This window comes from Macrotis lagotis, chromosome 2, assembly GCF_037893015.1.
Source record: "Macrotis lagotis isolate mMagLag1 chromosome 2, bilby.v1.9.chrom.fasta, whole genome shotgun sequence".
NCBI lineage: Eukaryota > Metazoa > Chordata > Mammalia > Peramelemorphia > Peramelidae > Macrotis > Macrotis lagotis.
In genome coordinates, this window is record NC_133659.1 from 219,700,348 (window position 1) to 219,715,764 (window position 15,417).

The 15,417-nt window shown below is 36.1% G+C and overlaps 1 protein-coding gene across 13 annotated transcripts in view; it reads left to right on the forward strand.

Moving 5' to 3' along the window:
- Nucleotides 1-15,417, forward strand: part of CSNK1D (casein kinase 1 delta) — a 74,639-nt gene that overhangs the window by 14,729 nt on the left and 44,493 nt on the right. For all 13 annotated transcript variants that reach the window (XM_074224804.1, XM_074224805.1, XM_074224806.1 and 10 more), the window contains exon 3: nt 12,039-12,187. In XM_074224804.1, coding sequence (XP_074080905.1) covers nt 12,039-12,187 — 149 coding nt within the window. The remainder of the gene's footprint in view (nt 1-12,038; nt 12,188-15,417) is intronic.

The window sequence follows — 15,417 nt, forward strand, 5'->3', positions numbered from 1 at the left end:
TCTAAGCCCTACGAGCCCTTAATGCAATTGCTTATAAATCCTCTGTAATCCTGACTGTAGAGCCACAGTAGTTGAATTGTTTGTTTCTGGCAGCTTGTAGTATTTCTCTTTGACAGGAGTTTTGGAATGTGGCTATAATATTCCTGGAGTTTTTCTTTGGGGGGACTCTTTCAGGAGGATCAGTGGATTCCCTCAATTTCTATTTTACCCTCTGCTTCTAGGATCCCAGGGCAATTTTGCTGGATTTATTTCTTGAAAAATGAAGCCTAGACTCTTTTCCTGGTCATGACTTTGTTAACTTATCTCTCCAGGATCTGTTTTCTAGGTCAGTTGTTTGTCCAGTGAAATATTTCACATTTTCTTCTAACTTTTTGTTCTTTGGTATCATTGTTTCTTGATTTCTGGCAAAGTCATCAGCTTCCTTTAGCTCTATTTTACATTTGAAGGAGTTCTTTTCTTCAGAGAACTGATTTATCTCCTTTTCCAGCCAGCCAATTCTACCTTTTAAGACATTCTTTTCATTTGCCTTTTGGGTTGCTTTTTCCAATTGACCTAAACTTGTTTTTAACATGTTATTTTCTATAGTATTTTTTTAATTTTTTTTTCACTGAGCTGCTGACTTGGTTTTCCATCTCTCTCATTTCTCTTACAAATTTTTCCTCTACTTTCCTGACTTGGTTTTCAAAGTCTTTTCTGACCTCATCCATAGCCTGAGCCCTTTACCTATTTCTCTTGGCGGCTTTAGATATAGAAGCTTTGACTTTGTCATCTTCTGAGTGGATATCTTGATCCTCCATGAGACCAAAGTAATTTTCTATGGTCAGGTTCTTCTTTTCTGTTGTTTGCTCATTTCCTGAGCCTATGACTGATTTATTGCACTTCCAAGGCTTTGGGGAGTTTTGGGCACACCCCACCAGGACTTTAATTTCTCTAAGATCTTATGAGAGGCTCTAACTGCTCTCTCTTTTTTTTTTTTTTTTGAGATCAACTCTTTTTATTTTTTAAAAGATTTTATTTATTTTGAATTTTACAATTTTTTTCCTAATCTTACTTCCCTTCCCCCCACCCCTGACAGAAGGCAATTTATCAGTCTTTACATTGTTTCCATGGTATACATTGATCCATCTGGACTGATCTCTTGCCTATGCTTTGGTCTGTGGATGACCACAGGCCCTCCCTTCTGCCTTAGAGTTATGAAGAGGGTCTCTGCTCCACTATGAAAGTATAGGGGCCCAGACTGTGACCTAGAACAACAAAGTTCAGCCCCAGGGATAGTGGAGAGACCTCTGCAGTCACGCCCCACCCCCCTTAACCATCTGTGGGCTGAGTGCTTTGGATGTGCTGGGTGGCTCCACAGGTTTCTGCCACAGGTTCCACTGCAGGGCTACTCTGAGCCCAGTGCTTGCCAGGACTCTGTGCTCACTCTGGTTCTGCAAAGTTCTCTCATCACCCTTTCAAGCCATCCTTGACAATTCCTGGGCCAAGAGGTCTGGAAACTGCCCCCTTTGCCACGGACCCAGGTCCCCCAGAGACTGTTCTTGGAAGACTAGACTGGTTTGCTCTAGCCTTGCTGCACTGTGACCTTTCCTTCAGATCTTCTAAGTTGTCTTGGACTGTGAAATTGTATCACTCAGTCTTTCTGTTGGTTCTTCCCCTCTAAAATTTTGCCTAGAGTCATAATTTGACAGTTTTGGGAGGTTTTTTTTGGGGGGGGTGAGTTTCCAGGATTTCCTGCCCTCATATAGCCATCTTGGTTCCCACCTTCCCTCTTCTGGATTTTTGTGGGAATCCTCTACATTTGGTTCTCCTTCAACCTACTTGACTGCTTTTCTTTCTGTCTTCTTTGCTGGTATATTATCTGCATCATACCATTAACTATAGGTATATACCAGTAGTCTTTGCTGTGTCCCCTTTTATTCTCTTTCTGAAGTCTTTCGTTTCGTATTTAGTTCTCGTGGACTTATCTCAAAGCTAATGAGACCCAAGTCTGCATATACTGCTCTATTCTCTTGAATTTAATTCACACATTTCAAATTGTCTTTTAGAGGTGTCAGATTGGAAGTTCTGTATACACCTACATGTCCAAAATGAAATTCCTTATATGCACCCACCTTTCTCCCTAACTTCCCAATTTCTGTCTTGGCTCACCATCCTTCCAGTAAGCCTGATTTATTGTCTTACACATTATCCTTGATTCCTCATCCTACATATCCTATTAATTGCCAGATTTTATTTCTGCCACCAGAATATCTCTTACGTTTGCTCCCTTCATTTTAAACATAGACACTACACTTAGTGTAAGATCTTACCATTTCTTTTATTTTTAGGTTTGGTTTTTTTTTTTTTTTTTGCAAGGCAAATGGGGTTAAGTGTCTTGGCCAAAGACACAGCTAGGTAATTATTAAGTGTCTGAGACCGGATTTGAACCCAGGTACTCCTGACTCCAAGGCCAGTGTTTTATCCACTACACCACCTAGCCGCCCCCTTACCATTTCTTTTTGTCTGTTTTTTTTTGTGGAGTCTCTTCCTTTCCATCCATCCTTCACACAGCCACCAAAGTGATTTTTCTAAATTGCAAGTCTGACCATGTCACTCTTACTCAGTAAACCCTAATGGTTCTTCATTGCTTCTCATTTAGCTTTTAAAACCTTTGTTTCCATAATACCACACAGTCCTCCTACAACAAACTCCTTAATATAGGCAAGTTGGTCTTTTTTCCATTCTTCACACATGATACTCCATTGTCTTTGCTTTCACTGTCCTCTATACTTAAAATTCTTTTCCATCTAACCTCCTCTTAGAACTTTTTCCCCCTTAAAATTTTTTTCAGCATCTTCTTCAAACTTTCCTGCCCCCCCCCATACCTACCAAATTTATATTTTTTTATTCTGTGTGTGCTATTATGTTGTCTCTCCTCCCAGGGGAATATAAGTTGAAGACAGAGCCTTTTATTTTTGTATTTGTATCACTAACAGCTAACATATAGTGCTTAATAAATGCCTGAGATAGTAGGAGCTTAATAAAATGGTCTTTAATTAAGGGGCATTTCACTGACTTCATTGCTGCCCACCTGAGTGGGTACTTGAAGATTGTTAATGATTTGGACTAGATATGCCAGGGTGATGAAAACAGTACCTACTTAAAATTGAGACACCGGTATTCTCAATATTAATCTACATTCTTGTTGCAATGCTGAAACTAAACTCTAAAGTACATAGTATTGAACCCAGGATTTTATTTACCATTTTAAACAGATCACACTGTTGAAATGCCTTACAAAAGAGACAGCAGCTCTGGTTCCTAATTTTTCCCCTATAAGTGGGAGCCAGACCAAGAAGCTCTTTGTCTAGGTACTGTCCAGCACCATTTGCAGTGGAAACAACTTCAGGGTAAAAAGAAAATACAAAGCTGACTGACCACATTCCATTCTGTGTAGTTAGAGACACATGCTTACATTTTCCTTGTTTCAAGATCTTACTTTCCTTATCTCATCAGGTAGGATCTAAGTTAATCTCGTGCCCATTGACACAACAGGATTGTAAGCCTTATTTTGTATCCAAATAACATTTTTAAAATGTTAGACTAAAAATGATTGCTCTATCCAGAATTCCTTTCCAACAGTATTGCTAAGAGAACAGACTTCATCTCTAACTTTCCTGTAATAACCTAAAATATAAGTTCATGAAACACAGCATAAGTAAATAGAAATTAATGCAACAGTAATGTGGTAAGTAGTGCAACAGTGAGATGGTATATAGATAAAGCAGAGGCCCAGAGTCAAAAAAAGTTAAATCCTGCCTCAAGATTTGTTTTCCCTATTTTATGGGGCTCTTCTGAGAATCCAATAAGTTAAAGCACTTCTAGAGTACCTAGAACATGGTAACAGTTAAATGCTTATTTCCCTTCCTTTTGCTGGTGGAAAACTCCTAAATGAATACAATATTAACAGAATTGCAGTAGATTCCTAGACAATTTCACATGGAGGTTGAGTTCCAGGCTTTTTTTTATTTTTTATTTTTTATTTTTCTGGTTTTTATAAGGCAGTGGGGTTAAGTGACTTGTCCCAAGGTCACACACAGCTAGGTAATTATTAAATGTCTGAGACCAGATTTAAACTCAGGTCCTCCTGACCCCAGAGCTGGTGTTCTACCCTCTGCACCAACCAGCTGCCTGCCCCCCCCCCCCAGCATCTTTTAAATTTCAACTGTCTTTAAAAAAATGTTCTTATATGACCTGGACCTGTTCCTTTAATCCAAGGAATTTTTACTTGGTATCTGCTAACTTTTTTTTTTTTTTTTTTTGCAAAGCAAATGGGGTTTAAGTGGCTTGCCCAAGGCCACACAGCTAGGTAATTATTAAGTGTCTTAGGGTGGATTTGAGCTCAGGTACTCCTGACTCCAGGGCTGGTGTTCTGTCCACTGCGCCAACTAGCTGGCCCATCTGCTAACTTTTTTAAGAATATTTTGATAACTGTATTTCAATATAATTAATTTCCTTGTTAAGTCTATATATTTCTTTTTATGCATTTAAAAACATCAGACTACCTAAGGAGTACATGATATAAAAAAAGTTTTAAAAAACTTTAATAATCTTTAGTCTAGCATATTCTCTGTCTGCAGAGAATATTGATTTTTTCCATTGCTGCTTCTTGGAAACCTAGATGGCTTCAGTTTAAAAGTCAAGACATTCATTTAATTAAATCTTTGCTTTTTCTAAGGTATTACTCATCTGGACTATTTTTTTTGCAAACTAAAATGTTGCATAAGGTAAACTTAAGCATTATCATAGAAATAAAAGAATAAATTACTTATAAGCAGTAATTAGTTTGACTAAAGTCATCTTTGACTTCTTTCTTTTCATCCTTTGTATATCTAGTTATGTCCATTTTTTTCCAGTAAAAATTTTCTTATATTCAACTCCATGACCCTGCCACTATCCAAACAAGTTATCTTTCACTTGGTCTCCATGACTCTTAACATCTTCTAACATAGATCATATTGCTGCCAGATTAGTTTTTCTAGAAAACGCTTTGTGTCATGTTCTTTTCCTGTTTAAGAACATGTATATACTCACCATTGAATTGTGAATTATGTGAACCTTTTTTTACCTACAATTCTAGACATTGTATAATCCAGCTCCATTCTTCCTATCCAACCTTAACTCTTTTTCAATCAGATGGGTCTCCTCACTACACTTATAATTTAATCTTGAATGTCCTCCAATTAGCAAGATAAAGGTTTAGACTCCTCTTCCAACATTTTTTGGCTATGTTAACATTGGCAAAATTAAATAACCTCTCTAAACCTCAATTTCACCCTGTTATAAAACGGGGATAACATTTTTGGTACATAACTAAGGCTTAAGGGCAGTTCAAGTGTGAGATATGTACTGTGCTTTTGCAAATTTCAGTGTCCTATCTAAATTGCTATGATGATACAAATTATATAGTCCTTTGCTTTTTATACGTATATTCTCATTTGAACTTCATGGTCACCTATTATAAAATTGGTAAGATTCTCTACTTTTCAGAAGAGGGAACACTAGAGATTTTGCAACTTAATAAAGGCCATATAAGTATTAAGGAGTGCTAGAACTATAATTAAATGTTTGGATTTCTGGTCTAGGGCTATGTCATGTAGCTGACCCAGCTGAAGTTCCTCTTCCAGGAAGTCTTTTTGTCTTTCCTCTGTTCTCATTAATCTTATTTGAATTTTTTAAAAAAGATTATCGGAACTATTCACTTTGGCAATTAATTTATATACTGTCTTGAGTTTTTTCCAGTTTTTATGAGTCTCAGTTTTGTCTACCCAACCATATCAGGAGTACCATGAGGAAAGACCGTCACTATGCTACTTTTGCATCTTCTATAGAACTTAGCAGTCTTTTTGCATACAAAAATTGGTGCTCCATAAATTAAGAGTTGGATTAGGTAGTTTTAGTACTTCATAATAAAACCACACATTATTAAGGACTGGTCTCATGAAATGTAGAATAACATATAGACAGATTTCTTTTTAGTTTTGTGTATGTGTGTGTGTGTGTGTGTGTGTGTGTGTGTGGCACTGGGGTTAAGTGGCTTGCCCAAGGCCACACAGCTAAGTTATTATTAAGTGTCTGAGGCTGGATTTGAACTCAGGTACTCCTGACTCCAGGGCTGGTACTCTATCCACTGCACCACCTAGCCGCCTCGACAAATGTTTTTCAAACATTTGAAACAATGAATTCATTTAATTTAGGGGTAGACATCATTATGTTTTTGAAAGCAATTTTTACCTGGAAAGATAAACCATATAAGTTAGGACAATAAATAACAGCACAGTATAGAAGAATGAAGAATTAAATACATGGATGCTGGGAGTGGGGACAGTGTTCAGATATTACAAGAGAAGTAGGAGTTAATGAATCAGGTACATTTTGAGCTAGACCTCAAATGAAAGGGAAGGGAAAATTGGCAGAGATGGAAGGGAAAGCATTTGGGTGTCAGAATTTAAATGTGTGTAATGTATTGCTTAGTTCTGCATGGCTAAATTGAGGATATTAAGAAATGATATTGGGAAGATTTAGAAAAGGTAACTAGCACCCAAATAGGTACAAAATAACTTTAAAAAATTAACAAGTTTTCATTATTCATTGTCAATTCCCCTTTTGCCTAATTCAATCCTTTTTATTTTAATATTTTATTTTTCCCAATTACATGTAAAGATAGATTTCAGATTTTGAGTTTGAAATTTTTCTTTACCTCTTCCCCAAGGCAGCAAGCAATCCAGTATAGATTGTACATGTAAAATTATGTTAAATATATTTCCATATTAGTCATATTGTGAAAGAAGAATCAGAACAAAAGGGAAAAACAAGAAAGAAAAAAAAACAAATTTTAAAGTGAAAATAGTATTCTTTGGTCTGCATTCAGATTCCGTAATTCTTTCTCTTGATGTGGGTGGCATTTTCCATCACAAGTCTCCTGAATTTGTTTTTGATCATTGTATTGCTGAGAAAGAGCTAAGTCTGTCCTAGTTGATCATCATACAGTGTTGCCATTGCTATGTACAATGTTTTTCTGATTCTGCTCACTTCATTCAACATTAGTTTATACAAGTTTTTCGACCTTTTTTCTGAAATCTGCCCGCTCATCATTTCTTAGAACATTTGTACTACATCACATTCATGTGCTACAAATTGTTTAGTTGGTCCCCAATTGATGGATACCCCCTCAATTTCCAAGTCTTTGACACCACAAAAAGAGCTGCTAATTTATATTTTCTTTTAAAATAAAATATTTTATTCTGTGTTTAATTCTCTTGCTTTTTTGCTTTTGATTATTTTATTTATATTTCATATCATACTCAATATTTTTAATGTTATTAAATTAAAATGCCACAATTTTGTTGAACTTTTAAGCTGTTTTCAAATTTTCCCCATTGCATTTAATTTACTAAATATTTATTACATTTTTATTTAATACTAGTACTATGTGCCAGGGATATCAGTTTTAAAACTTCACATACCTTCAGTGAATTTATATTTTAAGGGATTGGATTGGATTGGGCAAAATACAACATGAAGCCAGATAAATAGAACACAATGTGGGAAATAATAGATGCAAAGAAAATGATCTAGGCAGATTTGAACATTTGGGATCAAGTGGGGTGAGGAAGAAGCAGGTATAGGACATGGAGAGAATTCTGAAAGTCAGGCAAGAAAGTAGTACATTCTGGACAAAGAGGTTGGCTCATGTGAATGCAAAAAGATGAAGATAACCACAAGTAGTTTGAGGAATAGCTCATTGAATCAGTTGTAAAGAGTGACTAAGGTGAATAATGTGATAAAAGTTTGAAATTTTATTGATCCCCTTTTGTTTTTACATTGGTCATTTCTTGGTATTCTTTCCCCACCCCACCAGTCCCCTAAGTTTACCTACTTAGAATGCATGGAAGAAAAAACTAGCCAGCACAGCAGTCATATTAGCCATTTGATAAGTCAAAAAAAATTACCTTGTAGCAATGGGAAGGATGGATTAGAGAAAGGAGAAACCATAATTAGAGCAGTTAAAGAGACTTCTGAAACTTGTCCAGGCAAGAGGATAGCACACTACCAACCTAGCAATCTCTCAGGCTTACAACCTAGATGTTGTCCTCAGTTCTTCACTCTCTCACCCTCTCCCAAGTCCCAAATGTCCAATCTGTTGGGTAAGACTTTTGTAGCATCTTTCCAATATGCTTTCTGCTCTCCTCTGACACTGCCACAACTGTGGTATCACCTCAAACTGAACTGCATGTAGCCTGCTAGTGGGGCTGCCTGCCTGAAGTCTTCCTTCACTGTAATTCATATTCTATTTTCCTGAAGCAGATACACACACACACGCAAGCCATGCTATTGCTCCTTATTTCCTCCAGAAACAAATACCAAAAAACCCTATCTTTCTACCATTCAAAGGTCACACCATTCAACCCCCTTGCTTCCTATTTTCTCCAGGATCAAATACAAAAACAATCTCTGCCTGTCATTCAAAGTCTGTAACCAGCCCCTCTGTCCCTTTACCTTTCTAGTCTTACATCTTATACTCTGCCATATACTCTTTGATCCAGTGACAAAAGCCTCCTGGCCATTCCACAAACATCACATTCTATCTCTGCATTTTCTGACTGTCCCTCATGTCTGGAATCCTTTCCCTTTTCTGCTCCAACTAGTAACTTTGGAGATTTCTTTATGTCCCAACTAAAATCTCACCTTCTACGGTAAGCCTTTTTCAAGCCTGCTTAATTCTAATGACATCCTTTAAATTATTTCCTGTTTATCCTAAGTTTATTTATTTTTGCTTGTTTATTTTCTCCTCCAGAAAAGTCAAGGGAGATGAATCCTAAGAACAACACAATATTTAGTAATTCTGAAGTTGTCTTTGGATATTTGAGGGGCTATCATGAGGAAGGAAGGAATTTATTGTTTCTGTTCTTAGGGTTCCATTAGCCAAGACTAATGTAGATGTTATAGGGGAAAGATTTGTGTTCCATATATATAAGGAAAGACCTTTTAAGCTGGCTTACAAGGATTGTTATGCAATTGTCATGCAATCTTTGCTTGGATATTTCCAGCAACACTTCATTGTTTAATTAATTTGGAAATTCAAATTTAGATGACTTAAAGTTTCTTCCATTTCTGATTCTATATTTTTAGCTGCCCACAGAATATTTCCATTTGTGTGTCTTACCATCACCTATGCACAACTAATCAAAAATTGAACAAAGGCTTTCCTCTTTCTTCTACTGTCTGACTTTTATAATCATTTTCCTACTCCCCCAGATTTGAAACCTTGATAAGTGTCTTTATTTGCCTCTTCCCTTCCCTTTATCTTTATTTTTCTTCCTTCAAAACATCTCTCAGTTGGCCCATCCTCTCAGTTCAGACCATCAACATCCATTGTTAGGTCCTTGTCTCTTCAAGCATGGACTATTCTGAGTCTCCTAACTGGTCTCTTAACTCTCATCTTTCTCTGCTTTTATCATAGTCAAATTAATCTGAAAATATTATTTTCATCATATCTCACTTCTACTTAAATACAGTGGTCTCAGTCTTTTCCTTTTAAAGTCATTTCTAAATTTTTTTAGTCTGTATTCTTTTGTTTACAATCTGAACTTTGCACTCATGCCAACTTCTTCACTATTACTGTATTCTTTTGTTTACAATCTGAACTTTGCACTCATGCCAACTTCTTCACTATTACTCTCTCCCCCTTCTATCCTCTCTCCTGGCACACATCCATTATTCACTCCCACCTTCTTTTCTGATTACTCAAACTACCTCCATTCTTTAAAACTCAGATTAAGTCTCACCTCTTTCAAGAAGCCTTCCTTTTTTACATTGATCCTTCTTTTTTCCCCAGACTCCTGCTTCTCTTTACACCTGAGTTTCAGTATTTTGTCCAGGCCTCCCTAACTCTAAGACCAGCACTCTCCCACATTATGATGCCACTACAGTTAAATCTCTACAGTATTTGTAGAGTTAAGTGTTCTACTTGAAAGCTGCTGAGGTCCTGCACATATAGGATTTATGTAATTATTTTGTGACTTGGGAAGAGAAAAGGGTATTTGTAGAAGTTGATGATATTAAGATTCAGGGCCAAAGTTTGAGATAAATTTAATGATAGATTTTTACCTAAGGACATTACAGTTCATTAAAAACTAGGAAGAGTAGAAAGACTTGACGATCAGATCAAGAGTCTCAACCAAAAATGGAAGGGGAAGGGAGAAAAATGTCCAAATTCAACTCTAGAGGACGTTGGGTATAATATATGGTGATTAAAAAAAAAATTGCCTGTTAGTTTTAAGTGATAATTAGGGAAGAGGGTGGAAGAGACTTGCTGCTTTAGGTTTCTTACTGTCTACTTAATATGGGTAACTATACTTGAGATTTTAATTCTAGATTCAACTCAGTATCACCAAGATTTGGGGATGGGGCAACTAGGTAGTGCAGTGGATAATATACCAACCCTAGAGTCAGGAGGACCTTGAGTTTAAATCTGGCCTCAGACATTTAATAATGGCCTAGCTGTGTGACCTTGGTCAAGTCACTTAACCCTATTACCCCTTAAATAAATTTTTTTAGAAATTTTAGGTAAGGGATAGTAGTTTCAATCATTGGGAAGGATAAATTATAAATATGGACACTGAAAAGGCTCGTAGATAATAGAATAGCTTAACTGTCATAGGTAGTCTTTCAAGAATTTTGGGAAACAAGACTGACATTGACAGGCATGCTAGACCAAGAAAACACACATTTATTAAGTACCAACTATATGCCAGACACTGTGCTGAATACTTTATAGGTATTACCTGGATTTCAGCATGGTCTTTAAGAATGTTTTTAAGATACTATTCTGGACATACTGAATGGGGACTAGATGAGTACACTTAAGCAGATTTATAAATAATGGAATACCTGTACCCAGAGAATATTCAGCAGAAGGATGATCTTCCTGGAAAGCCATTGCTGGTAATGTACTCCAGTGATAACTAAGAAATTTTGTTCAACATTTTCATTATTAGTTTCTTTTTATTAGTGAATTGGATGAAGATCTTGATGGCATACTTGTCAAATCTAGAGGTGATAAGAGACTGAACTAGAAAAGTTATTTAGTTCAATGATAAAATTAGGAACTAAAAAATTCTATCAGGTATCTAGTAAGCTGAAAAATAAAAAAGGGATAAATGTAAGATCTTGCCTGTAATTAAGGAATATCGAATATAGGATAGGGGAGATAACTAAGCAGCAGTTCATTGAGAGAGAGAAAAACTTAGAAAATGTAGATGACTTAAAGCTCAGTTTGAATCAATAGTGTGTTGAGGCAACCAAAATAAAAGAATTAAAGTCTAGGTTATTACCCCAGCAGCATATACTTTGTACTAATCAGACCTTTTCTGTGGAATATAGATAAATAGGCACAAATTTAGAGAAGTCACAAAAAATGTCAAGATCCAACCATATTATTAGAGAAATAATGAATGGAATTATAATATTTAGGATGGAGAAGGGGGAGAGTGGGTTAAAATGAAGAAAAGGAAGAAGAGAAGGTACTGATAACTACCTTTAAATAATAGTCATGTTAATACCTAAGACCAGTGGATGAAAGTGACAGAATAACAGATTGTAGCTAAACACGGGGAAGAATTTTATAAGAGATTTATAAAAATAAGTATTGTTTTCTAAAGTTATAGATTCCTTGTGTTCAAGTGTAGACTGGTTACTTGCTAGGGAATTCAGCATTGAGTAGGGGATTGGTTTAAATGACTACTGAAGTCCCTTTGTAGATCTAGGAGCCTGTTATTTTATAGTATATTTCACATCTTCTTATACAATGTGACTTTTACAGTTAGACTTAAACTCCTTGAGGATAGTGATTTACTCTTCTTGTTCTAAAAATCTTTTCCACCTTTCTACCCCCCTTTAATATCAAGTTTTCTTACAACCTGTTGAATTGAAGTAAACTAGACTAAGTGGTGACAAATCAGATTATCCATAGCTAATGAAATTTACATTTCTTTCAGTGGGCATTCCTACAATTAAATGGTGTGGGGCAGAAGGGGACTATAATGTCATGGTGATGGAGCTTTTGGGACCAAGTCTTGAAGATCTCTTCAATTTCTGCTCAAGAAAATTCAGTCTGAAAACTGTCCTGCTACTTGCTGACCAGATGGTAAGAAATTATTTTTGATGGGAGTAATTTTAGTGCTAGGCATATCAGATGATTCAGTAAATATTTGTTTATTGGGTGATTGCTGATTTTGGAATAAGAATTTTTTTTTCCTGGCTACAAGATAGATTTAGGAGCAAGTAATAACTCTATGAATTATTGATAATGAGTAAAATTTTCAGTGAGTTAATTGATTGTATAGTTCTCTACTCAGCTGGTAGTTTAGTATTAGCAAAATTTAATTCAAATTGCCTGGGATCTCCTGTCCCATTCATGATCAAATTTTTCCATTCAAATGAATCTTTAGTGAATTCCAGTGCTAATTCTCTTGTTAAGGTCATATTATTATTAAAGATCCTCCATTAAAATCTTACTTTGGTGCCCTAATGAGTATAGAGGGGTCTCTTGACTTCTCCAGGGTCATGCCAGAAAACTGGGAGGCCTTATCAAAATGGAATGGCTTCAACTTGCATGAACTGATGGTAAGCAAAATGAGCAGAACAACACTGTACACCCTAATAGCAACATGGGGTGATGATCAACTTTAATGGACTTGTTCATCAGTGCAACAATCAGGGACAATTTTAGGGTATCTGCAATGGAGAATACCATCTGTGTCCAGAGAAAGAACTATGGAGTTTAAGCAAAGGACAAAGACTTACCTTCAATTTAAAAAAAAAGTCTTATGTACTATATGATTGTGCTATCTCTAATATTTTATTTTTGCCTCAAGGATATTATTTTTCTTTCAACACATTCAATTTTGGTCAATGTATAGCATGGAAACAATGTAAAGATTATCAGACTGCTTTTTTGTGATAGAAATTACTATTGTATTAAATTGGAAAACAAAATATTTATTGGAAAACAAACAACATATTGCCAAAGTATTTTGGCAAATAAAAAAATGGAATGGCTTCAAATATGGAACTGTATATCTGTTGTCTGAGGATTAGCCTAGCAAAGTTCAGAGAGGCTCATTACTTATAAGGCTGGTCATCAAATGATTTTTCTTTTTTTTAACCACAACAAGTCAGTCAAGATGGGAAAAAATTGCAGTCTGTAATGATGAAAAGGGAGTAGCAAGTACAGAGAGTTCTGCTTTACATAAGCAGTATATTCTTCAGACCTTTATATAAATTTAATGTGAGTTTGCCCATGAACATGGGGAAGGTGTAGAGGGAACTGGCAAACAGTTTAAGGACACTGGGGGTCAGGGACAGAGAAGTGAGAGCAGATGGAACATGGGGTTGGAGGGAGCCAGGGCCAGCCATGTGGGGCCCTGACCAAAACTGATAGGTTGGAGACCGGAGAAAACAGGCAATATTTGGGGGTGGGGTGGGGTACTGGAGACAGAAATAAAACACACAGGTTGGGGCAGAGCTCAGAGAAGAGAAAAGATCTCTTAGTGCCTGAGGTCTCAAACCAAAACCCTGAGCTGGGGCTGTCTTTCTAGAGTCCATTCTTCTGCCTTCAGTTGGAGTTTTTTTTAGGGTGGTTTGTTTTTGTTTTGATCATGGAGGTGAGAAGTCACAGAGTTGAGCCAAGGAACAGTAATAAATAGAGCATATTACTGTACAGTAAAGTTAATATAGGTGTTTTTTGGAATGTGAATTTCTGTCAGAATTCTTTATAAAGTCAAAATACAAGATCATCAGGGGTGGCTAGGTGGCACAATGGATAGAGCGCACCAGCCCTGGAGGTCAGGAGTACCTGAGTTCAAATCTTACCTCAGACACTTAATAATTACCTAGCTTTGTGGCCTTGGGCAAGCCACATTTGCCTTGTAAAAATGTAAAAAAATTAAAAAACAAGATCTTCTTAGTTAGCTTGATATGTCAAAGGACCTTGATGGGCCCTTGTGCACAGGAAGCTGAATATGGTTGTGGTTTCTGTCCTACATAATTTATTTTTCATGGCCTTTTACCTTTTTTAATCATCTCTTTTATTAATGTTTTTATTGATATTTTCTGTTTCTCATGTCATTAATCATTCCTCTCACATTCCACAGTCATCCCAAATAATAAAGAGCATTTTTAGAAAGGAAAAACCTCACCAACTGATCAATGCATTGAAAAAGTCTGAAAACAGGTGTAAAATTGGTAGATAGGGAAATGTTCTTTCATGTGAGTCCTGTTTTAGTTTTATAATTTTATTGCATTCGTTTTTGATCGTTTTGGTGTGTTCTTTCCATTTACATTATTGTAGTTACTGTATATATTATTTTTTGACTGCTCACTTCAGTGTGTATGAGTTTATATGCTTTCTATTATTCATCACACATATTTATAAGCATAGTAATATTCCATTACATTCATGTAACAAATTATTTAACCATTCCTTGGTTGATGAACATCTACTTTATTTCCAAGTCTCTTTGCTATATCACCAAAAATGCCATCAAAAGTATTTTGGGGGGCGGCTAGGTAGTGTAGTGGATAAAGCACCAGCCCTGGAGTCAGGAGTACCTGGGTTCAAATCTGGTCTCAGACACTTAATAATTACCTAGCTGTGTGGCCTTCGGCAAGCCACTTAACCCCGTTTGCCTTGCAAAAACCTAAAAAAAAAATTTTTTTAAGTATTTTTGGTGGGCATGGGGATTTCTTCTATCTTCCCTAATGATGGCATCTCCCGATCAAGAGATAAGAACTTTATTTGCAAATTTTCAATTGCTTTTCAAAATCAATATACCATTTCATACCTCCACCAACAATTTTTGTGGGTCTGTCATTCCAGAACTCCTCTATCATTGATTGTTGCCGTCTTCTTTCATTTTGTGAATTTTCATGGTGTGATAGGAAACCTCAGGGATACTTTAGTTTGCATTTCTCTCATTAGTGATTTGGAAGCTTCTTACATGTGGTTGTGAATAGTTTTCGGTTCCTTTTTTGGAGAACTGTTCATATCCTTTGACACTTTTTTGGAGAATTATCTATGTGTTTATCTTATATTATGTGTTTATCATTTATATATCTTGGATAGCAAACTTTATCAGAAATTTGGCAGATTTTTTTTAAAACAATTCAGTCACTTCACTTTTTATTCTTGTTCTGTTATATATTTATCAGTGTATTTATCAGCTTTCTACCATCAAAGCATAGACTTCTTTCTTCCTTCATATCTTTTCCTCTTCCCTACTCACTACTCTGCAGGTTGTTTTGTTTCTGAGGCCAGGGATTATTACGCCCTTACTGTTGCCCTTCCTATTTGACCCTGACCCATCACACATTCCT